Source organism: Mugil cephalus, chromosome 22 (genome assembly GCF_022458985.1).
Source record: "Mugil cephalus isolate CIBA_MC_2020 chromosome 22, CIBA_Mcephalus_1.1, whole genome shotgun sequence".
Taxonomy (NCBI): Eukaryota; Metazoa; Chordata; class Actinopteri; order Mugiliformes; family Mugilidae; genus Mugil; species Mugil cephalus.
The window spans coordinates 16,663,760-16,689,704 of NC_061791.1; the positions used below are offsets into that span (position 1 = coordinate 16,663,760).

Genomic DNA, 25,945 nt, shown 5'->3' on the forward strand with positions numbered 1-25,945 from the left:
ACCCCCCGCAAATTTATCAATTGCAATGTCACAATACGAACTCCACCTCAGTTTGACCCAGATACCCCTCGACAATCCCACAAACCGCTTGAATGATGTGCAAAAACAAGATGCCATGCAGACGTTAGCGGAAAAAAAAAAAAAAATAGAGAGCACTGCCATACCTAGTCGCAAGGAACACCGTGCTACGCATGCTGCCACGGCTTCCAAAGCACACAGATCATGGCAGTTACGAGTGAGTAATTAATACAAACCCCGGCTTACATTCATACAAAACTTACAAATGCACCAAATATCCTGAACTAAAAAAGCCTAGCTCTAGGACTCCAGGGATAGCTTTATAATTGCAAAAACATGCTTAATTTCAAAAAAATGCACTGAAGTCAATTGCTTTCAGGGTCTGCTGCCATAACGCAAAAAGATGTGGCACAGGAAAAGACGTAGTAACCAAAGTGTCCCACGGCCTTATAAAAAAAGAGAGACGGCAAGATGAAAAGTAGATGTTAGGGAATTGGTATCAGTAAGCCCCTGTACCCGATACAATGCTGTGATTGAGGTAGCTGTGCCTAGAGAGAACAACACTATGCCTCATGCCAAAGACGTGCGGAAACAAAAGGAAGCCTGTAAGATGCAAATTAGCCCCTTAATTTCCAAAATAGGTGTATGGCTGCATATATGTGTTAGAGAGTGAGTCAGGAGTGCAAATCCCAAGGGAGTCACGGAGAATGTGCTGAATTCTGCTACTGCGTGTTTATAGTAAATAAAAAAAAAAGAGAGAGAGAGAGATGTCAAGAAGAAGAAGGTGTTGAGGGGAATGTTCTTCCTTCATCAGCCCCTTTTACTCCACACACCAATCCTTTAATTGAGGGAAAGGATTTTTCAAGTGACTGCTGCACACTCCGAGCAAAAGTCTATCTTCATCTCACCGCAGTTAGCGTGTAATGTGCCTGCTTCAGCACTTGCCTTTCCACTACAAGATCATTAAACTGCCACGCCATTCATCATTTCTGATTCGCTCCCAAGGGGGAGCAAAAAAGAAAAAAAAAAATAACTGCATGACGCACACCCCAAGTCTCCTTTCTCTGCACTTAATACGCAACCATTTCAATGTCAAACTCGGCTTAAAATGAGGGGGGAGATGAATGGGTCTGATGTAAATAAGAACCAAGTGTGGATATTTCTCCTTGCCTTGACTCTCAGCCCGCCACACACGCGCTGATGGGTGATCCATCTTTGAGCAAATGACATAAAAATGCAGATTGACACAATTTGTGCGGTGCACAGCGGCTATGTTTCATATTAACACATCGGAGTGAGTCAGGACTAAATAAAGAGGTCCATTTGGCCCAGTGATACACTTACTGCAAAAGGGAAAGTGGATGCAGGCTCAGTTATCTCACCCTCTGCAGCTTCAAGCTTCAAGTACATTGTCATATTTTCTTTCCTTGTACTCGTTCGACTGAAGCTTGTCCCTGCCTCGTCGCTGCTGTCTTGGGCGTCAAAGTAAAGAGTGCGTTATAAGGCCTGCCAGTCAGAAGGAATGCGACGCTGCTGTCAAGACTACAGTCAGCATTCTCTAACAGCAGTAACGGATTAGCATCGTGCTAGATCGGCGCTCAGCTGGTTTGAATCAAAATGACTGTTGGCCGGTGAATGACGGAAGCATTTATAGTATCTAACTGAGACAATTAACACTTTGGAGCAGAGCAGAAATAAAGCCAAGCTTACAACTTACAGCTTTCAGCCGCTGAAGAAGGAAGGAATGAGCTCACCTAGCGCTGCGGACCGACAGTCAAAGAACATGTTTGTAGTCAACAGCTCCGCATTCAGCAGATAGTGAGTGTGTGGGATTGTGTGAAACTCAAGTGGGATGATTGCTGGCAAAAAAAAGAAGATACACAGTCTACTGGCTTTTATCTGGGCCAAATAAAGGTCAAAAGAGACACTGGCCGGTGGAGGATTGTTCACACTACGGGCGGCATAGTTACAAGAGCATTGCCAGCCACATCCGAGTAGCTGTTGAAGTGCTGCTCAACAGCTCGTTGACATTATATCACCATCTGTTACATCATTATATCATCACCCGCATCATTGGAGCACTGAAAAATGTCAACTTTGATTTTATTTGTAGTGTGTCACGTCAGTCACACAGCTGTAGGGTGTCGAACTGTGGCATCATATTGCAGCATCTATTGAAAATGACTTCTAGACGGTTGCTTTTTTACCTGTCGTCTGAAGGCGCAATAGGCACAATCCCGTCAGGTGTCCAAGTGGTCACTGTTGAATCATTGGCTTGCTGAAGCAGCCGAAGACAAAACAGCCGCTTTCCCTTCGTCATTTATTCCAGCCTTGGGAAGGTTCCCGTAGAGTCAGAGCAAGGCCACTTTTGCCTTGGCCTGTCTATAAAAGACAACCAGTGCGTAAGTAGATAAAAACCTCATGAGCCTTTAGTCATGCTAGCTGGTCTGGAGCTGAGCCTAAGTATAGCAGTGCTTCAAGGTAAATGCTAACAACTAGAAGTTTTCAGATTTCAGCCTAAGGGGATCAGAACACCTACACTGAATGTAATGTCAATCAAATCAATAGGTTGACACGTTCTGCCCAGAATGACATGGGTCAACCTAGCATCGGCACAAGTGGAACAGTTCCAGGAAAATATTTACAGGATTTTATGGTAACACATCTAGACCTTGAGATATTAAAAATCGAATGTGTTTTCTGTTTTAAAACAGTTCCCTGCAGTGATTAGATAAGTGGGCAGGCTAATTTCTAAACTCAGGTCTTGAGTTTAAATAATGTTTTTGTATTTACTGTTACTCAAAGCACTTCACAGTCACAATGACATATGTGCCCATTCGCTCATACAAGTGCACACATATACACACACACACCAATAGGACGCGGGGTTCAGTCTTGCTCAAGGACACTACAGCATGCAGTACAAGAACTGGATATCGAACCACTAATCCTCTGGTTCAGGGACATCCCGCTCTATCTACTGAACCACAGCAGTCTAGCAACGGATGAGCTTGATGCTAGTTCCTTTAATTTAGAAGTAATTCCTAGATTTACTACTGCTTATTTCTATCTTCTCTACTACTTTTTCTACTGAATTAAAAGGGAAATTAATAAGCCTGAGATTTCTGTAGAGACATACAACAGATTCAGGGAAAATGTATTAAGGGGGCATATACACACAAAGTGAATAACAGCAATAATAGGAGGAACAATTTGAGCAACGTGAAGTGGGAGGTTTCAAGTTGAAATAATTTCAACTTTATGGACTAGTCGACTAGTTTGTCAACGGAACTGCTGTGTCATGATGAGTGGGGAGGCCAGTGGGTCTTTGCAACAAACTAGCAGTGGAAATAGAAATACTTCACTAAAGATGAAGTCCATACTAGCATGACATGCTAAACATGTAAGTCAGTCCTAAAATACAACTGAAGTACTGCAGTCAATTAACAACTTCACCAAACACCCTGTGGTAACAGAGAGAATGACACCGCACATCAACAATTCGTTGGTGAATTTCATTGTTAGAGTTATTAGTACTTTAGCTGCTCTACACGGCTACACAAACTGAGCCACAGCCTATTTTTATACAGGCTATACATATCTGTAGCGTACAGTGTGTAGCAAAGAAGCTGTCTGTTCTCATCGTATGTATTCAGGCTAAGAATCTAGATTTCATTGTTGTTTTATCAGTGACGTCATCAGCAACTACTAAGTGTTTACTTTCATAACATAACAGTAGACTTTAAACAATATGAACCTGTGCAACCCCTAATCTCTATTTTGATTGAGGCGACAGCCAAGAAGTTCTAGCTTTGTTGCCCATTGCTTTGTCAGCAGACATTGTCTATGTTAAGATAGGATTTCAGGATAGTGATTGCCACTGCAGAAATAATTCCACCCCACATTTAGCATCATCCATGGAAATGTAGAAGTTAAGATGTCATTATGTTGCAATGTGAATTTTTATCCAGCATCTCGAGAAACACAGAAAAAACCTACGGCTAACACTGCTGCCTCATTGCTGCTGTTTCTATTAAGTTGTTGACCTTACATTCTCTCACTGTACTGGAGAATGTATCGACAGCTTCTGGCTGCTCATGGATGCAGGGCAAAATCTGTCAGGACAAGTTCATTCGGCATCCTCAAAGAGCCGAGCTCCAAAGGCCGTCAGTGTCATGAATCTCTTTGCCCCGAACACTCGCTGGTGACAAATAATCCCCCCTCCCACGCTCTCTTTGCGCCTCTCGTTATTTTATATTCTCTCTTGTCTGGCGCCACAGTGGGCCTTTCCCCTCTCCAGAAAACAACAGAAACAGCAGTTTGTTTCCCTGTGTCCGTGTTCTGACTGCACGCAGCTTTTGTCTTTCATTCTCGCTTTCAAATCAGCCTGTAATGTTCGAGTCTTTGCTGGTTCAAAGGCGCTTTTGAGAATCTGCAAGTAGTTTCCAAACAGAGAAGACTTTTATGGGTTTAGTCCTGATTCACTGCGAGGCGATCGCATGACATGGCAGAGATGGAGTTCAAAAATTGATTAATCAGTTTAAGAAGAAAAAAATGATAAGTTCATGGAAGCAGCTGATGGTGTCCCTCCAGGTACTACTTAGGATCCAATTAATCAAACGAGCCTCAGCCTAAAATGACAATGGAGCTAATCGATGGTGATGGGAGAGCGTGTCCCTGCTCTCTATCAAGGCCGTTAAATCCTCGTCTGCAGCGGCTGGTCCTAATTTAATCTGACACTTTAAATGAAATATCTTAAGCCATCATTGATCTCGATGAAACACTACCCCCGTGATCCAGACAAAACCCAAGGGCACGGAAAGAAGCTGTAAAATGAAAGCCACGACATGAAAGAGACGGAAGGTAGAAAGAGAAACAAAGGGAAAGAAAGTTGTTACATCGAGCACGCTGCGCATCCACGTGGCGAGGAGCATATCGAGGGAAGAAGATTAAAGAAGGAAAGGGAAGAAAAGGGAGAAGTGACAGAGGTTCAGATTGAATGGAGGATGATCAAAGCCGCGCAGAAGGCTGGAAGGAGCCGGCGATGGGACTGACAGTGATAATGGAGAGCTGAGTGGAGGGACCAAGGCTGATGGGGGTCGGGTCCCTGGGGGTTCACCGCCGACTCTGTCGGATTCCTCAACCACAGCCGACTACTCGCAATCAACTTCAATGAACTGTACAACCCCCAACACACACAGTATCTGCTCCACGTCTGGTCACCTCAAAGCTCACATAAGTACCCGGATACTGCTCCTCTACTCATTTCAAACCAATGGTGCTGCTACAAATATAAAATGCATTGCTTCTTTTGCATGAAAGATATTTTCAATTTTTCCTCTTTCGGTTCACCGTTCAAGATGTTGTAGTTGTTTTCTGGTACTCTGCTCTACCGGATGGAAGCTGTTCAGTCGTTACTATAAAAGTCTTGAGGTTCAGAAACTGCCCTACACCCAGGAATACCTCAAAGTAGCTCGCCGAAGAATGAATTACAACAACCAGAAGGCAGACAACTGTCTAACAGCAAAAGAGAACAGAGGAGATTACTTTAGTTAAAACCCAAGTCAATTTAACAAGGTCCAAGCAAGTTCAAGCCCATGACCACATCCAAACAAGGGAGACACAAAGTCAAGACCGAAACTGAGCAAATAAAACTAAATACAAAACCAACAAAGCCACTATAAAGGAAATGGAGCATTTCCAAATGTAACAAACGGCGCAGCTGTTGTCGTCAACCTAAAAGGGAGAAAACTAGCGAGCAGACTTAAAGGTATTATCAGAGGGAGCCATGTTAGCTTGTGAGGCTGTGGAAATGAATCAAACATCAATCATAAATCTAAAGTCAATACAACTGAGTGCTGTATTATTTTTTAAGTGCCCTGCTTCAGAATTAAGCCTTTGAAAGAGTGGACCCGCGACATTTGATGTGTTTCACATGAATAAATGAATTGCGCTGCAGGGAGAAGGCAAAACTAATAAAACTGATACATAATGAGTTGCAGCGATTAGCCAGTGACTGTGGTAACAATCAACTAATTGCTCCAGTCATTTAGCAATCAAGTATTGCTGTGGTTTCTAAAATTAGAGGGCTAACTGCTTTTTCTTTACTGTACGTTAGAGTAAAATGGAAATGCTTCAGATTTTGAACTGTTTAAAGTGAATCGAAAATTGAAATAGCTTCAAAATATTTGATGCACTAAATTGCCAATTAATTGACCAAATGATGAGTACATTGATTAACAATTACAGCAATATTCGTCTGACAGAAAATATAGAAGCCCTGCGGTCATGTTAAAAGCACTACTAAGCGTGATTTGGCAGCCATGCAGTCTGCCTGCTGGTCTTCAGGGCAGGATTCACCAGTTAATGACCTCTGTTGGGCTAATCAAAGTGCTTACTTAAGCCCCATTCACCCCACCAGACTACATCGCCCTCCCCTCCCTCCAACATGACTGCAGAGTCCTGGCACGCCACCCCGCCCGCCTATTGGGTTGATGGTGAACAAGGCTTAGACAAATCTCTCTGGTGAGGTTATTAGTATTCCCCCGGGATGAAATCCTTAGCCCTCTCAATTCTGCAGCTTGTGGCTGAATGAATGAGGGGGTTAACACCATCAGCGGGCCCGCAGCCAGCTCAGGCCTCACACTGGTCCTGTGGGATGAAGGGATACCAGATGCCGCAGCATCTCACTTGTTACACAATCAGGGAGATAATTGGTGCGTTCCTGACTTGGGCGTGTAATTCAATTAAGGCAATAAAGGAGCCATTATTATGATTTCGTGGAACAAACACAAAAAGTGTAACGTGAGAGCGGCCGCGTACGGCGCCAAATGAAAAGTGATACATCAGCTGAGTGATCACTGCAATTTTGAGAATTTCACTTATTTTACAATTACCCTGGGGTCTTTAAAAGGCTTCCATAAACCTTATGTTTATATACAATCCTTTGTAGAATTTATTATGATTGCTATGGATTTTTCGGTAAAGGAAAAAAGGCTCCAATTTGGTTTCTCATCAGGAGTCTCTTTTACAGCCTCATACTGAAAAGAAAAAAAAAAACAATCAGTGCTACAAGCCTGCAAATCTATTCCGGCATCTATTATTAAAAATGTTCCAGGCATTCATGAGAGCAGGGCCGTGAGTGATACTGAATAGATTGGGATGAGACCTAATTCACGTCTGTGCCTCATAAAAGCAGACCTCAGACAGCGGTTTCCCCTCCGGGGGTGATATTTGGATAACGTAGATGGTGGAGCATCCTCATCCTGCAGACGTTTATGAAGGAAACAGGGTGCACGCTTGATGGATGGGGCCGGCTGTGCTGTGCTGTCTGTCCATGACTGCACATCTACAGCCGCATGACATAAAAGTTTGCCACCATGAAGGGAAGCAAAGCAAAAAGTGAAATCCTCTCAGGCTTAGGTTGTCTCTCTGCATATTCACTGTAAGTTTTTTTTTGCTCATATATGGAGATATAACTGGCACACGCATCACAGTGAGGAGTATCCGACTGATGAAAGTTATATCAAGGCAAGTTGTGAATGGAAGAGAAGGAGGCAGCTGTGCTGTGTGGCTCTTGATTGTCCCCAACTGACAGTTCGTCTGTGATTACATTCCCAGCTACTGTTGTCAGTGCGTAAAGACGCATTTGAGCGTCGCTTTGTAAATAACCAACGCCGCCCCCATCACCAAACCTCCCTGTTGATCTGACAGCACCTCGCAGAAGTGGTTTGCACATTTACGCCCATCCCAGCCTCATTTGGAGCAGGTGCAGTCTATCTGGAACAATCCGCGGCGTGCATTATCTTTTGTTCATTCCCACAAGCCACTCTGAGCACCCCCACAGCCCCTCAACACCCCGGCAAGTCGTAAAATGACACGTTTCCCCAGGCAAATTGATGACAAATTGTCTTACCTGGCGTCTAACGTAGCCACTTGAAGATCCGAGCTCGTCTTCTTTATTCACACAGGCACACCACCAGCGAGGATATATTTTTTTAGAAGAGGCACAGTGTTGGGGATAAAAAGCCGGTATCGGTTTCCCAAGATGTTTTTTTTTTTTTTTTTTTTTTTTTTTTTAAGGTGTTCCTAGAGAGACGCGGAGGAGACGGCTCTAAGCCTGGGTTATCTGCGGGGGAAAACGCTCCGTTCAAGCTGAGAGGAAGCAGCAGGCTGCACACCTCGGAGCGCCAAGCCCGTCTGAGCGCTCAACGGGGGATGCAGGAGCAGGGACGGACACGAGGTGGCGGTGTTGCTCACCAAATCACACACTGTGGACACCTGTGGAGATGGGACTTGGAGGGTCGTTCAGATGCGGTCTACTGAACACACTATTCTTCTAGACCACCAAGCGTGGCAATATACAATTGAAGTGAACAGTTACTTGACTATCTAATACTTAAAAAAATACTAGGCAACTTTACATTTGTCTTAAAACCCATTTTTATTCTTTTTATTCTTCTTCTTTGGCTTTTAACCCAACATGAAACCGTGCTCTTGTTTAGTGCTTTTAGTGTTTTTTTTTGTTGTTTTTTTTTTTTAATGTTTTTAATTCTTTGTCTAATGTTCTTATTCTTACCTGTGTACAGCACTTTGTTTCAACAGTGGTTGTTTATAAGCTCTCTATGAATAAAATTGAGTTACATTGGACTTTTCTTGAAGACATTTTGCCACTCATTCATGCTTCAGTGTGTACTGAGGACATCACTAAAGGTCAACACAGAGTTGCTATAGATGACTTATCAGAGGTTACCAGAGACATTACAGATGCACAAGGGGTTGGGCCAGAAACTGACCTCACAGATTTGTATAAATTATACATTTTCATAATTGCACAATATTTAGGCTTAATTTGTTTAATTGGGTTGCTCTACTGTCACCTGTGGGAAAATCTGGCAAGGTTTCAAGGTTTTTATGCAGAAATGTAAAAAATTCTAGATAGATAGATCGATAGATAGATCCCTGAAGGGAAATTAGGAAATTAGGTTGAAAGCATTAAAAGAGTTTTTTTTTAACCTCTCACCCTGCAAGTTTCTAGGGTCTGCATTGACGTCACTGCCGCGCCGCCTTTGGCCACGCCCCCCTGAGTGGTAAACACGCAGTGAAATGTATCATTAAATAGAGCTATACCAGGAAAAATGTTGATTATCAGATCAAATTATGGACAAGTGGACTGGACAATGATCAATACGAACTAGTGTGGATTTGGAAACGTGGACTAGCCTCAGTTTCTGTGAGGTATGATGAATAGTTAAATAAAACATGCTAACGCTAAGAGCTTTGCTAGGAGGTAACTTTAGCCATACAATTCAGTAGCGTCCGACCGGATATTAAAAGGATGACAAGGAGTGATCACAAACATTCGGTTTCTTGTTTTATTGTTGTTCATTGTTGGAAATGAAATAGTTACTGTCGGCCATTAGTATGCCAAAACAACAACATTCACAAACTTATCTGACAGCCCTCCAGAACGTAAGTAACTTCATGAAAAACTACAGCATAAATTAATATTACCTCAATAAGGCAAAGAACATTGTCAAGAAAGTATCTATATCTCTAGGTAGAAGCCATACATTAACATAAAGTGAAGGTCCACTCGGAAAGGGACAAGGCTAAAAAACTGCCTTTAAGAACCTAGGCTGGTTTGCACCTGTACAAAGATCTTATTTTTTGGAGAAATGTTCTCTGGTTATAAAAACAAAAATTAAATTCTTTGGAGTTAAACACACATTTTTGCAAAAGTTATTGAGTAAGAAGAGAGCCCTCCAGCCTGTGTGAAAAGAAACTTTAATCGGTATGGTTGATCATTTTACAACAGTATTTTCTTTGTTCATTTAAATCTATTTCCTGTTGAGCTTTCCCATGAGATCTAAAACTGTCCCTTGGGCTTAATTGTTTGGTTTTGTTCTAAGAGGAAATGGTTGTTGAGAAAATAGACCTATCTATCCTGCTGGTTAGGAGCTAATAGCTTGTTTTTTCATTAAAGCTACAATACATTGTAGTATATTATCTTCTTGTTCTTCTTATCTGTCCCTTTCCTGTGCCTGGGGGTTGTGAAGGATGTATAAAGTTAAAAGTTAATGGTTAAAGGTTAATGGTTAAAGGTCAAAAAGGTCATTTACCAGATGCCAGTTCGTAAAACGAACCAGGACATACAATCTAAAGCTTTGTTTGTGTATGGGGGTTCTCGGGGATGACCATCCTATATAAGGTGACTGTGGGAGCTGAATGGCAGAGGGGATTCGACGATTGGCCAGAGGCTCTCTCAGATTCGGCAAGAGTTTGACATTGTTCTTTCTTGTAAATAAACCTTTTTAAATGCAAGATAAGACTTGTCAGCGGTGATCACTTCTTTCTTCAGCACATCAATATACAACAACATCATGCCTTACATTTATATACACAATAAAACAACTACATAGAGTTACATATAATGATGTAAAATAAATGCACATTGGTTTGAAGGTTTTCAACAACTGTTTCTTCTTCAACTGCTGTTTGAGTTCAATTAAAACGATGCAAAAACTGGACAAAGAAACTTCAATTTACTGAATGATAAGGCAGTCTTTTGGGGGTGCATGCAGTTTCTGTGAAACCTCCTTGATTTATAAAAAAAAAAAAAAAAAATGGAAAATGGAATTGGAATTGTTGTATTTCAACAAGATTGGATTTTCTGTGATCCACACGTGAACATGGGGGTCTCACAAACACACAGACGCACACACACTGTGTTTCCATCACTACAGAGGATACAACTGTAACTTAAATTAAATTCCTGCAGGCAAAAGCCGAATTATAACCAGTGCCCACATATACCAAACGCTCCTCCAATCTGAACCAAAATGAAACCTTACCCAAGTCCTTCAAGCCTTAATTCAACTATGTTACCATGTAAACAGTCACATCATTGTCTGCTGCCCTTAAATCTCACCAAAAAAAACAACAAAAAATGGGTATTGTACCTTTCCAAATGTAGTGAGTATAAATAAGTAATAAATATGATTTGTATTTGTTTGTGTCTTCCTAATGCAGCCACACCTTTTAAAACACACACAAACAAAGATTTTTCCACAAATATTCCATGATAAATTTGAGATTGTGCAAAGATTTAAGGGTGTCCTAAAACTTTTTTTCACCACTGTACATACAAACTCACGGGCAGGGAGGTTGCCTCCTGCATGTAGCATGCATTGTGACAAACAATTGGATCACATCGAGCTGTAACATCTATAGACCCCTTCATAACCTATGTCTCTGTGATATCATGACATTAGCTGGAGGCAAAACAGAGGGGAGCCCTAGGTGAACACTATCACCGTCAACCACGAAAATGTCATCTTACTGTATTTTTGGGTGATAAAATAAAAGCACTAACTTGAAGTTTTATCTCATACCACTCTACACCAGTGGTATCACAAGGTCCCTGGCTGGAATGAAACAAACTCCCCTCTGAATATATCCAGGAGCTTGAGGTTCTGCTCCAAAATGCAGAGGAGACCACTCTCTTGCAGGAAGACCAGGTGTCTCAGCTTTCTGCAAAACTGGAATCAGAGGAGAACGAAAAGCAGTTGCTCTGGATCCAGTTAGAGGATTTAACAGACAAGCTTGCAAGAGCAAATGTCCATTCAGAGGACCAGAAAAGTCTGTTCTATGAAGAGAGAGAAAAATGTCGGGAAAAGAGCAAACACTGAGAATCAGATTTGAACAACAAGTTTTAAGAAAAAGAAAGAACCTGGTGGCACTGCTCAAATATGCAGAGCAGATGAGAGCTTAACTCTAAAAGGCAGAGGAGATCATTTTCTTGTAGGAAGAACAAGTCTCTCAGCTTTCTGCAAAACTGGAATATGAGGAGATCCAGGTAGAGGATTTAACAGATAACCTCGAAAGAGCAAAGTTCTACTCAGAGGAAAAAATGTGCTAAATATTTAAAAGAGCAATCATTGAGGTTCAATGTCGAAAAACAACTGAATGAAACAAGGATAGAGGAAACAAGGAATGAGTTTGAGACCTTAAATGTTTCATACCAAGAAGCTCCAACTGAGGTTTGAAACTGAACTGCTCTCTGTTACATCTTGAGGGTTTAACAGTGCCAGATGCATTTCCAGAGACTGAATGTTGAACAAGACATGGAGCAGGAAATTAATCTCCGCTGAGAGGCTTCTGAGAGGGAGAAGTCATTATGCAATAAGTTGGAGAAATTGACACACACAACAGAACTAGGAATGTAAGGAGAAAGCTAAGCTAAGATAAGCTAAGATAAGCTAAGCTAAGATATCGGTATTGGATTGGTGGCCAAGGGAACTTGATTGGGACGTCCCTATCGAAGGTGCAAAAGATAGCTTTCCTTTCCTATCAGTTACATAATTTATCATTAAATCAATCAACAATTCAGTCAAGCTAAAATGAAATCTCCCGGTATATCTGATGTACAACCTCAGCCGTAACATTATAACCACCTGCCTCCCTAATACCATGTAGGTCTCCTTGTGCCTCCAAAAGAGTTGTGCCTTATCAGAAAATGGACATCATCTTCATGCAGCTGCAGTGCTATGTTTTGTTAAACAGTGTATGAACGGCAACATCAATCAGACTTCAACCCATGATGTACACAAAACATGTACTACACAAAAATGAATGTGGAACAGGACAGAACTGAACTGCTAATGGTAAAATTTAAATTACCTTAAGTACATGTATTGTGGGAATTGTACATGGTGTTTTGTATGGTGTACATTACCTCACAAAGTAGTCTATGAGTGGTGTGTTTCTTGGTTTTGGAATAAATTATTTGTTAGCAATGTTCTGAGCTAGTCAGTAGGACATGCCAGCATGCAATACACATTTTACTGTTTTCGCTAAAGCCCCAGAGCACTACTTGACTTTATTTGGATAAATCCAATGCCTACCATGCTTTGTTGATCTGTGATTGTAAAGCCATTTTTAACAAGTTTCAGAACAATTTAATCAGAACACATATTTAAAAAAAAAAAAAAATCGTTTTGGTTGTCTTCACTTAAGGTTCTTTCTTAGGTGTATCCTGGACGCCACAATGGCTTTACCAACACAAATAGTTCATTACAATTAATGCACAGTTACAGGCTTGTTCGTTATGATTTTCTATGATAACTACACTTGGAAATTAACAGTTGAGCACCCCTTCAAAAATTACATTTAACCTAACATTTGCGTGTCTTTTTTGTTTTTGTAAATGTGAAGGGTTAAATTATTTAAAAAAGGCGTAGTGGTGGTAGTAGTAGGAGGAGGTAATGAAACGTGATTTAATGTGATGTATTTTGATGAACACAATGAAAGGGGTTATGCCAACAAACTTAATTATAGTTCTCTTATTTACACATTTTACCACAGTAAAATTTCCCATTTTAAAAAGCCACACGAAACAGTGCAGTTGTCATTTATTCAAAGTAAGAAAGCATGCCAACTGGTTTAAGCTGCACCCAAGTTACATCTCCAGTGCATTATCTCACACTTGCTTATAGCTTACAGTATTTTTGTCATTTTCATGTCATGTTTCACAGTCCTATAGATTTAAAATAGAGTTAAAAGATTATTTAATAAATTTTCCACTAGTGTGGCTGGTTTGTTGCTGATTAATGAAATACTCTCTCGGAGTTAGCTATATCTGCTCTTAATTGGTTGCATCAGCCTGAGAAAACAGCTAAAGCTAACTGGTATGAATTAATAATCAACAGAGGACGTCAATGCAGTTAAGATTCATTTTCCTTAAAAACAACAGCAACAACAACAACTCTCCCTGAAGAACAGGCTGGTGCTTTCCGAGTACCACAAAGATGACATTAGCGTGAGCACACCATGAGATAACTGGAATTGGTCACGACCCAAAGCTTGCCCAGGCCTCACTGGCATGCACACCGAGACGGCGACCCATGCAGTGCCTTGTGGGCGAGAACTGGAGATGCCACTTCTGTTAAGAAACAAGTGGAGGAAATCCATGACGCCAAGAAATATAGCTGGAGGCATGTGAGGATTTTATGAATCGGGTTTTAAACAAGCTTGTGAAGCTTAGTATTGAGCGGGCAGTGTAAGACAAGTTGAAAGCATTTTCATCAGTACTGTACTTGTTAAAATCCTTTTTGAAATCCTTTAAAATCAACCATTTTCATGTTTAACCCTGAAGTTCATATCCAGGTGGTGGTGCCACAAGTGGTTGGTGTTATTCTCTGTCAGTAGAAAGCTACTATTATAACCCACATAGGAAAAACTTGTGTGAACAATAGCACCACGACATTCGGGGATTTCAGTAGCTCTGCACTTTCCAACCTGAGTGAAGTAGACCTGGGAACTCACGTCAACCCCCCAGCATCCGTGTAGCGGGCCGCAGCTGAGGTATTTCATTCTCCATGACAGATGTGCCCAGCTCAGGGATCCCACTCCTCTGTAAGCCATAGCTGAGCTACTTCGCAGGCAATAGGCGCTGTAGGTGCTGGGTGCTACTCCAACGACCTACCCATCGCCTCCAGCATCCACCTGCTGCAGAGACAAACCTGACAACACACAAGTCATATGACAGCATGAAAAGAAAGAGAAAAATAAAGGATTTTAATCAGGTTAACTTCTGCAGACCCTGTTTGTTCAAGTATTACAATAATTACCAGCAGATAGCTGAAAGTTTCCTGTAATGTGCTTATAAACCCTGTTTATGATGTCAGCTCCCCACAGTCCTGCAGTTTCCACTGAGACATGTTTGAGCCTCGTCGAGCCTAGTCTGTACCAAGATGATCCACTCAGGAAGTATGCACTGCTGTGTATGTCTCTCACCACAACCTCAACCTGCACGGCGTTATACAGCCGTGGAGCCTCAGAGCAGGTCCAGGCTGTGAAGACAGATTAATAATAGACGTGAGCAAACAATAAAGTTCCATTTTAATTGCATAACAGGAAGCGGATTTAAGTATTAATTCAGTAAGTTTAAAAGAGACTTACCATGACTGACAGCCAGGTGACACAGCACCAGGAAGAAAGCTTTCATGACGTCTGTGCGCACGCGAAAGTCAGTGCACTTCTGGATTTACGTCTTGATGCATCCCTGTACCTCCCAGCGTTTTTATAGCCACAGCCCATGGGTCTGAAACACGTGCTCGGAGAAGCTACAAGAAGTATTATTATTTTTTACTTACACTCTGTAATCTTTCCTTTCAAATACTCCCCTCGTTTCAGAGCTTTGTTGGTCCACATCCTCCCATTTTGCAATAGTATCCACAGCCGTACTCAGTGGCGGTGACTGGAGAGAAGCCCTCAGAGAATGGGAGCTTGTGTTTCTTTTTGTGTGTGTTTGTTAGAACGCAACAATGTGAAGCCATTAGTCTTGTTTGCCTGCCCCAAACTCGACAACTCGAACTTGGAAAATGGGATCATCCAACCGAACCATGCAGTATAAATCAACATAATGTTTAGACCACTTCAAAACTAACTAATCTAATATTTGGTAGGTAGTCTTTTTGAATGTGGTGAAGGTTGTGCAGTTAGTAAAGTTAGTAAAGAGTTCCTTAGTAGTTGCAGTATTTGTGGTGAAATATTTCCACCTCTGTAGCCAACCTTTTGGAGCTTCCAGTGTTGCCAGGGGATGTCTGCAGATGTTTAGTGTCTTATTTATGTAGCCACGCTCATTTTTAACAGAGTAAGAGTCTGTTAACACGTCACTGGCCTTTTATTATGGAGCGTTGTCAAACGATACAGAGAAAAACATTGCTCTGTGCATAACTGGATAGTCCTACAACCACTCAAAATGATCATGTTTTTATTGTAAACAAATTGAACTTGACGGTGCTCAGATGATGTGTGTGATATGACTATGTCTATGTCACTGTTACTCTCTTGTCCATCACCACGCCATCTCCCACGAAATTTGACTGGCCCAGTAGATCTTTGCCAGAGTTGCGACCCCAGATTAACTTTACACCACAAAAATAAGTGCGGGTGGGGAAACTCAAGCTGGCTTTCAGACAGCCTGTCCTGTGTGCTAGACATGATTCACAGTTCATTTAGGGTTATATGCTTATATGGTCCAACCTCCTTGTTAACTGACCCTTGTCAATAGTATTATGTCTAATATTATGAATGTGATTGTTGGATTGTTAAGTCTCTTCCGCCCTGTATTTTGTGAAACCAAACTGTTTATAGTTGAATTTGAAGTGATTCATGCTTGAACATTATTTAATCTCTGTATTCAGACTGTTCCAGAGTTTTACCAAACAAGCTGACAGTTTGAAATCACTGTAATAGCTTTGTTTTAAAAACTGGGAGTGTGACTCTTCCAGTTCAGTTCATTTGGGTTGGTCTAAACACAGCAAACCTGGAGCAAAACTCCATCCTGGAACAAATCACCTGAGCTAAGGGTTGAGAGCCTGTGAAGGTTCTCAGTCATTCAGGTCATGGCAATCAAAAAGACAACTGGATGTTTTGCCGTTCATCTACTGAGGAAGCCACTAGCTGCTAACCACTTCCTGTCATGCTGACTTACTTATATCTATATACAGCTATTTTACAGATATTTATTTTTAATTTGACTTTACTTATAGTGCTTTCTACTGGTTTTATATTTGCACAAATTTAGCCATGATTTACCATCCACCATGATTACGTCTGGTTGGCTGAATCTGTAACGAAAGAAAGTGGAAAAATGTTTTCATCACACTTTATGTGTTGTTGACTACAAGTTGGTTGCTGGGGCCAGTAACCTCTGGGCATACTGTTCTCACCATGACGTTATTGGGCAGTCTCTGCACAAAACTGAATGATATGTGACACATATCTTTGTTGACCAAGACTGAGTTTTTGTATATGTATGGTGGGAAATAACATATGACCTTTAGGTTCCATCCAACATCCTTCACCTTCATATCCTAGATATAGTGGATATCCAGGTTATCGTGTGTAAACACTTATACGCACGACAAGTTGGCTCATGAACACAGAAAACCTGAGACAGAATTCAACAGACGCTGCCTTTTTCGTAACGTAAAGCCTCCTTCACCTAATTTTGACCTTCGACTCAGCACACTGATCCTCCTGTCATAGAAAGAGGAATTATCTTAACCAACAAAACGGCAATCTGGAGCTCTTTACTGTTTTTAGTGAAGCAGTCTAATCCACCTGGGCCTGACCTGGTTTTATTGTTTAAACCAATGACCGTAAATCCCCAGATTTCCCTGTCTCACTGTTAATATGTTGAAACCAGACACAGTTCATGCCTCTCTGAACTATGCTGAGTGCAGGTGTTAAATGTACATTGAGATCTCAATGAGAAAGATTAGATGGAAAACATGGAGCCAAGAGAAGTGGATACCTACAAGGAGGGATTAATGCCAGTTTCCCCAAGTGCAACAAAACAGAAGTTATTGTATTGAATGACTATTTAAAGTATGAGGTAGGACGGGATGGTCAAAGGCAATATTTCTTTGTAGCACCACTGGTGTGAACCTTTAGAACAAAGAACTGGACAAAGGTCTCTTTTTCATTGTACAACACCGTTATATGCAACAATGTAGTTCTATTGACCTGCTGTTAAATACACATTGTCCTGAAAAAAACTAATTTCCTGATTTTATTGGATCAATTCGATATGTAATAATATCCCAGCTGTGACGATGCTTGCATGTATCCATTGATTTTTAACATATTAGCTTTTCTGTACTGCCCTGTGAGCTTAACTGAAGTGCAAAAGAAAAATGCTGGGAAGAAAATCAACAATATAAACACATTTAGCATGTTTAAGAAAACCAACAGTATAAAGCAACGACCTTGTCTGTCATAGATGAGCAGTTGCACCATCTGTAAACCATAAAGCTTCACAACAGGGCAGGGTAATGGACTGAAACAAATCTCATTTTAAATAAATAAAAAAAAGAAGAAAACTCGCACGCTGTTGGGGTAATATTAATTTGATATGCTGCCAGAGAAGAAGAGGAAATTTAAGTGGTGATAGACTGATGGTGGCGACTCTATTTGTGCTGAGCTTAATTAGTAATGTCGCAAAGCTGCATGATTATGCAATATTAATGAGGAAATTATGTTTTATGCTTTGTTGCTTTCAGCACACAGAAATGTGTGCATCATAATAAACCCAGGATGGAAACGCAAAAAGCGTAGGGGTACATGCCCTAGACCATAGGTCTTCAACACTAGCTGAATCTAGCATTTTTATAAATTGTATATATATTATTCGGTAATTTCTTAAACAGCAGATTTAACCATGAATCCAGCATATTTTAATATGAGGGATAAATGGAGGCATGAAAGAACGCTAACAGCACACTGTTATTCATCAGAGCACCACACTAGCTAGACCTTCAGTCTGCCTATGTACACAGAGCCTGCCATGCTGAAGTAATCTGAAAGTTCAGTTATGGGTCAGGCAGAAACCTGCATATTAGCAGGAGAGCAGCTAAAGGCATATAAAATGTTTAACTCTACTTAGTTAGGTTACTTAGAGCAACATGTTTTAACACACGTCGTATTGTCATCCTACTAAATTCTCCTTAGCTGGGGAAAGGCCTAGCAGTCTGGCAGAAATGTGTGCAGTGATACAGTCTGAGATGGGCTTGGGCTGGCTGTTTAATAATCACTGGCTCACCAGACTGGCGTGCTGAGTCCTTCACCACCTCCTCCTCCTCTTCCACCTACACCATCCATCTTAGCACCTGCACAGCATGTGGAATAAAGAAAAGTTACAATATTTGCCAGTCAGTTCGTAGCAAGTCCAGGTTTGTTTTACGATCCATTTATTTATGTGCGTGTCCTTGTTCTTGCTCTCCTTATAAGGGTCAAATATCTCCAGCAATGACAAGGCATTTTATTACTCTTCAATTCTTCAAGGGTCTGCAAAGAATATCTTGTCACCTTGCTACCTCCAATTCACCCGCCTTCCTTCCCCCTCCTTTACAAACAGTAAGTGGGTGCTGTGTTTTCCTCTTGTCTCTCTACCTTGACCCCGTTGCACGGCGGAGCTACATCTTGTTTATTGGCAAACAGCCTCACTTTTTACAGACCGCTGAGCAGGTACGAGGCATCAGGTGTAAACTCATAAATCCTCCAGGGTGGAGTCCTGCATTTTAATGTGATAATAAGAAAGCGTGTTGTGGGTCGCATGTCTCTGTGTCCCGGAACATTGTTGCATACATTTAATTAAATGATTAGTAGCCGTAATAAAGCAGCTGTCAGTCTACCAAGTGCAAATTAAGGGGAAAATACTTAACTTTTACCAGAAGGTGAACATTTAAATGTTTGTTAGAAGCAGTGGTAGAGGCTTTATACAGTATACTGTACATACAATGGACAAATGAAATGTTCCATATCGTTGAACAGTATTTTTAGTATGTATCATTTTGTGTTGTGAAAATGTGATCAGTAAATTGCCATAAATACCTGATGTCTTAAATATGACGCCAAACAAAAATAAATGGTTACCATGGTCAACTATTGGAGTGTCAGGCTAAAGGGCAGGGGTGTCTGGTCTGGTCTAGGTGGGTGCTACATACATACGTCTAAGTAACAGCAGCCTATTCACACATCTAATTAAACCCTTTTTCAAACACCTGTAGACGTAAACATGGGACATAAATTAAGAAGTAAAATGAGTCCCTTTGTAAGCGATGAATGCCAGGTCCAAAACTTCCCAGCAAAACATTGTATTGTCACAAGATGATCGATGTTATTTACTTCTCCTGCCAGTGGTCATAATGCTGTGGCTGATTGGTGTATGTTGGCACGCCTTTCATAACTGTATGAACCCTTATTGCAGAATACAATTCGATACATTTATAGTCACTAACCTTACTCTGACAACTTGCACTACATGAAGTCAGCCAGTTGCATAGTGTGGAAAGTAAGATGGATGGTCCAGGGTCACCTCTAACAGGCTCTTCCAGTAGCAGCATGTAGCCCCAGAGGATGCTACTATCTTCTCCTCTGAGACCACCCACCGAGTGCCTTCATCCAAGAGCAACGAAACTCATGGTTCTGTCTGCTCACTGATGATGGAGGCTATCCATCATAGGACCTCCGGTTAATCTGTGCTCCATTCATCACAACCTCATCCCTCACTGAACATGTCTAACCCTATTTCACGAGACATATGTAAAGTACTACACTAATGATCGTTCCTTACGGATCCATTGTCTTTGTGCTGTTGTATGTGTATTCATATATATCGCCTGAATACAGGGTTGAGAAAGAACAAGTGGGCAACCAAAAGACAAAAGACATCATGCACAATCAGCTTCATCCTGTGAAGACAGCCATTTAGACATGTGGAAAATTCACAGCGCACTTGTTTCTGATTCCTGACGTCATGACTCAAAATTAGTTCTCAGTTGAAAACTGCTTCTTATTTCCTAAAATCCAAAATGAAACTGAGGACTATACTGTGAGTCAGGCCGGAATTACAATTTGCATGTTAACTGATATTTGTCACTCACATTTGAGATTGGTTTGCTATCAGTTCATGGCCTCAAAGATGAAAAATTACCACCAGAAGTATCCGTTTTCAACATTTCATCATTTACGGATTAACTCAGAGTTTTTCCAAAAAATTTAACTTTATTTAGACTACACTAACTTTTTACTTCTGTGGCTAGCTTAATTAGCTGGTGTCTGTTAGTGTTTTATTTCTGATCCTAGCAGAAGGGAGATGTGTTGGTTGAGTGTAGTTGCATGTCCTACTACCTCTCATCACCTGCTGCTGTGGACTAGGCTAGGTAGATGGTGTCTGGTAGTATCTTACTCCTGATCTTGGCAGAAGGGAGAAGTGTTGGTTGAAGTGTAGTTGTATGTCCCATCACCTCTATTACCTACTGCTGCTGGCTAGGCTAGGCTAGGCTAGTTGGTAGCTGACAGCTGGTCGGTTTTTCAGTTCGACTAGGCTTCTAAATAAGTTTTGCCTCAGATTATGGCACAAGGAATTGTAACATCTTGTCCTGTGTATTAATGAATATGAAAACAGGAGCACAAAGCTATACCAAAATATCACCACTCAACAGTCATGTTAATTAACACTCTGGGCAGTTATTTCTGCCCGGGCAGACCACCATTACTTCAACGTAAAATACGGTTAAAAACGTTTTTTTTCCCCCCTCAAATAGATTCAACTTCTAAACTTCCTGACCCCACCAGAACACTCAAACAAATAATATGCTTGTTCACATTATGGGCAAAAGAAAAACAAAAGTACATGCAATGGTTTCAAGTTGTGTGTACGACAACGTCATTGTCATGATGGTTCCTAGCTGGCACGTTACAAGGTTTTTTGGCAGAGGAGGATATGTGGTATAGATCCACGATCTGTGTCTCACTTTTCTCATAGATTTCTATTCAGAATTCCTCGTGTGGTTTGGTTCTCCCCTGTGAAGTGCCTATAGCATGGAAACCAGACCAACTAACTCCCCCAGCCAGAATTTTTTTTTGTGGTGGAAAGTTGGTCTGGAACCCCTCCACCTCTCTGAACTGATTACGCTCCAGCAAAGATATGTCAGGCCAATCAGAGTGTTTGGGTGGGCTTTAAGTGATGGACAGAAAAATAACAGCATGTCATGCACATTATCTTGGTCCCGTTGGGTTGAATTTGTTGCAGACAAAATAGCCGCAGTTGGAGAAGTATGCATCTGTTGTATTCAGTGCAATAACATTAAAGGGCAAACATTTATCAGCGAAGCAGACATTTGTCAGGAATGTTGTAATCTTTAAGTACTTTGTTGCTCTGATTGGTTGAATAACTATCCAGTTGCTTACAGAGGTAATATTGGGGAGCTTATGAGTAGTACTTTTCAACACAGCTCTCAAATACTGTGCTATTGCAGAACCAGAAAATGGGACAAGGTTTAACAACCTACAATTTACGCATTTACTGGTTTCCTCTGTGAATTACACTTCCATCTTTCAAACTCACATCCGGATCATGTGCTACCTAGATGCAATTTCCAACTGTTCCACCAAATACAACACATCAAATACAACTTAGGAAAGCTTATATAACTGGTATAATTTCTCAAAATATTTTTCTTTTAAAAATAGTGGGTTAAATGTGTGTTTCTCCTCAGTGTCATTTCTCATTTTCGCTGTTTCTCTTTAGTTAAGACTCTCATATTTCTGGCCTAAAGATGTTTCCTCTGGATATTTAAATGTTGGAATAATCACTGCTGGGCTTCCGAATTCCCCGACTGTTCCTATAATCATTTAATAGACTTCTCCCAAACTGCTTCCTCCAGCTCTTAGGTTATCTTATCTGCACACCCTGGGATAAGACCCAAAATCACAGTCCACAGCTTGGTTGCGCCTATGGAATATAGAACAAGTTACCTGGATGCACAGTTCTAATGCAAAGGAAGTCAGCTGCTGAGTGCTATCTGCAGAACAGAGTAGGAGAGGGTTCAAATGACTATAAGGGATCTTTACGGTGTGTCTGTTTACAGCTGGCTTAAACCAAAACCATTTTTTTGCTGCTTGTGTCACCAGAGAGATAGGTCTGTTTCATCTTCTCATCAAAGTTGTGAACATTGAGCCAGCAGCTTTGGCGTGAAGGACGGGAGCTTTAGCTGTTAGCTTATTAACTAGCAGCACTGTGAATAGATGGGTTTGGATTGGCTTAAAATCCTGAACAAAACTCCAGAGAATAGAAGGTGAATAACTAGCGCTCGCCCAGCTGGCTCATGAGTTAATCCTTAGGGCCCTGACATCAGAGACCTACACACAGCAAAGGAAGCAACGTAGCAGCACATGAGTGAAAGAAAAAAGGGTCCTAGCTGGCAGTCATGAATGTGGACCAGGGATGTGATGGATATATACTGGAGTCAATGTTAGCAGTGGCATTACATTTACAACTACTTTTACAGAAAATTCTACCTTTGCGGATGCATAAAAGCTGCAAATGCAAAGGTATACATTTGATCTTATTTTCAGTATGTTATCCATCTACCTAAAATAATGCAAGTCTGAGCTCTGCAATTTGATCTAGCACCTTCATGACAGCATGTCGTCTATGATGGGTTCTAACTACTAAGAGTGTTTATTGTCTGTTTATACACCAAAGTCAGGTTGAATGAATACCTGTCAACACTGATGTCAAATCATATCAGCATCAGGTTGGTGTCGTATTGTAGAACTGACATCTTAAAGCGTAAAAAGGAGGAGAGTCATTCGCTCTGCCAAAATGCCGGAGACTGAGACACATACAACAGAGGTATATGTATTACACTGGGGGGCAAACCTATATGATTCCCCAGCTGGTCAGGAAAAGCTATTCATGTTCTAGTAGACATCATACAAGGGAAGAGACTCACAGCTTTCCAAGACTTGAATGATTCCTATATTATATACAACTGAGAATTGCCCTCAATGCCTATAGTGTTCCCTGGGGTACTAATATGAGTTCCCCTTCTATCCATAGTCTCTACACCTCTACTCAGCTTCCCTTTGTATCCAAACTTTATTCTCCATTTATCCAAATCACCACACAGCAATTATCAATCTGCACAATTTGGGAATAATACTAGGCACACTAGAGTTTGGTCCAATATACAACTCTCCTCCAGAAGTCCATATCATCAAATGATTCACTATAATATTGTCATGAGAACCCACTCACCCAGTAAAAATTAACAAAATTCTCAATCAATCACTCTCCCAACTGCTCTTTTTTGTCCTCAGGGAGCACCAGGCACGTATTTCCATATGATGTGGGAACGTATTGCGGTCAATACATTCTGGCACTCTGCTGTGTCAGCACTCTCTACAATCATTGAGAAAAATGTACCGTTTTTACCTGCCGTGTTTCTGTTAAATGATGATTCCCTTTGTGATCTTCCAGTCTTCTATCACTGCATTCTATTAGCTGGCAGTGCTGCTAAGAAACTAACTGGATGGAAGCAATCCCAGTTCTATAGCTAAAATACATGGGGCCAAACACGATAGTGTAAATTTGTTAGAGGAAATGAGAAAAAAAAAAAAAATCTGGTTTAAATCTGTTGGTAAAGTTGTAATACTATGATTAAATAACATGCATCAAAGACTTTAATGTGAAGAAGCCCAATTCTTTTGGTGTTGTTTTTTGTGGTGCATGTGTTTTTTGCTCTATACATTGGCCCTGATAGTGCACTGCAGTCTGTAAATTTGAAATAAACAAAACAAAAGGGATCACAAAAAGAAACACCACGTGCCCAAAAGCTACCACATTTTATGGGTTCTCTTTATCCAGGAGAAACCAGACCATGAAATCACACTACATTCATGACTTGAACTCATGACAGACTCAATTGCAGACAAAACTCACATGAAAGAAAGACTTACTTTCGCATGGCCGCAGCCATTGTATCACTGATCGCTGAGTGTGTTCATCACGCAGCATGTGACACTGCATCACAATCATTTTCATCAAACGTCAGAGTCAATTTAGTTGTTTAAAGTCCATAAAAACACACATACATAGCAGGGGCATTGAAGTGAAGAAAAACAATGTGAACAGCGTGATAGAATAATCAAACCTTAGTGAATGTATAATCCAATTTAACTGGAATAATTCATAGCGCTACTATTGGATATTATATTCTGTCTCTGCATCATTCATCATGCAGCATTCTTCTGCTGAATACTCCTAAATATAATATTTGTGTATAATGTGTCAGTCTAAACCGTTTTTGTGCAAAACAAAGAGTTGACACTGCTAATGTTTGCATAGCAGTACAATAAAGACCAAGTTCAATGATACCTCATCCACAGACACACAAAAAAAACACACACACCTGAATCAGGATCACATTACAGCTGGAAGAAAGGTGTTAAGATACAAGGTGCTTGTCTCATGATCTATTTCGTGGCAGGATTATGCCAAATTCACATCAGTGCACATCACCACCAACCGGCTGCTGGCAGACCCATTCAACACCAAAATGCACCAATATTGTTTTCTTTTAGCACTGCTGGTGGAATCAGATCACGTCAAGCTACAAATGACTTCAACAGTTCTCATCCATTTATGTATACCGTGCAGCAGCAATCCATCTGATCATATCTGATCTCTGATCCCTTCCTGTTTTCATTTTTACTGAGAGACATGGATTTCAAAATACATCCACAATGTGTACCAGTGATAATGGTAGCAATTGGGCGCCTCTGTGATTATGCATTATGGACCTTCACTGCAATTTATTCAAGGAGATCCTACCTCAGAACATAAACAACACTGTTTGTTGTGGCATAGATAGTCAAGAGAGACGAGGTGACGACTGAGAAAAACTCCACACACAAACTTTTGAGGTGGAAACTGCCAGTCAGCTCTTATTCAGTTTCATTTAGCTAAGCGTTCTATGTTTTTGTTTCGTTAGTTTTTTACTCCAAACAACAATCTCTAATTCAGGGTATTGGATATAGGTGGATATTAACAGACCTAGGTCATGCGAGTTCAAACACCTAAACTGCCCACCAGTCTTTTAAAACCAAAGAAGCCTCTTGAATGAGTGGTGGAGCGACTTCCAGAAACCCATGACCTGGATGACTGAGAATCAACACCAAATACCAAATCAACACAAACCCTTAAAGCTGAGCTTAGACAGAATTTGTGGTTTACTGTTTGTGAACAGAAATCCACATCTGAAAGTGAACATGTCTTTGCTTTTGGTCAGTTTACTTTCTTTGTTTTATAATTCTTCCTCAGTAAGTCTGGTGCCGGTGTGCAAAAGTACAAATATAAAGAAACTGACAGACAAAAAACATCTGAAGTCTTGTAAACTCTGTTGAGAGTTGGAAGTATGTGAGCTAATGTCAGAATACCTGCATCCATATGGAGAACATGTTAGTTTACAGTGTTTTACATAAAAAATCCTAAATTGCTAGATGTAATAATAAATATAATAAAATACAGTATATTATTATAAATTCATGACTAGTAATCAGTTAAAGAATA

The 25,945-nt window shown here is 40.8% G+C and overlaps 2 protein-coding genes across 4 annotated transcripts in view; both read right to left on the minus strand.

The window, feature by feature from the left end:
• The window catches only part of nav3 (neuron navigator 3), a 407,174-nt gene extending 398,725 nt beyond the window's left edge, over positions 1-8,449 (minus strand). For 2 of the 3 annotated variants that reach the window (XM_047575822.1, XM_047575819.1), the window contains exon 1: positions 7,934-8,449. The gene's annotated coding sequence lies outside the window, so the exon portion shown is untranslated. Of the gene's footprint in view, positions 1-2,225; positions 2,401-7,933 lie in introns of all 3 variants that reach the window. The other variant, XM_047575818.1, reaches the window with a different exon arrangement.
• Positions 8,450-13,335: 4,886 nt separating this feature from the next.
• On the minus strand, positions 13,336-15,122 carry LOC125000221 (fish-egg lectin-like). The gene is given in 7 exon segments (XM_047575634.1): positions 13,336-13,890; positions 13,892-13,972; positions 14,070-14,115; positions 14,147-14,216; positions 14,317-14,540; positions 14,640-14,870; positions 14,980-15,122. Coding segments are annotated over 7 exon segments (756 nt in total). The 5' UTR covers positions 15,026-15,122; the 3' UTR covers positions 13,336-13,832.
• Between the last annotated feature and the right edge of the window lie 10,823 nt (positions 15,123-25,945).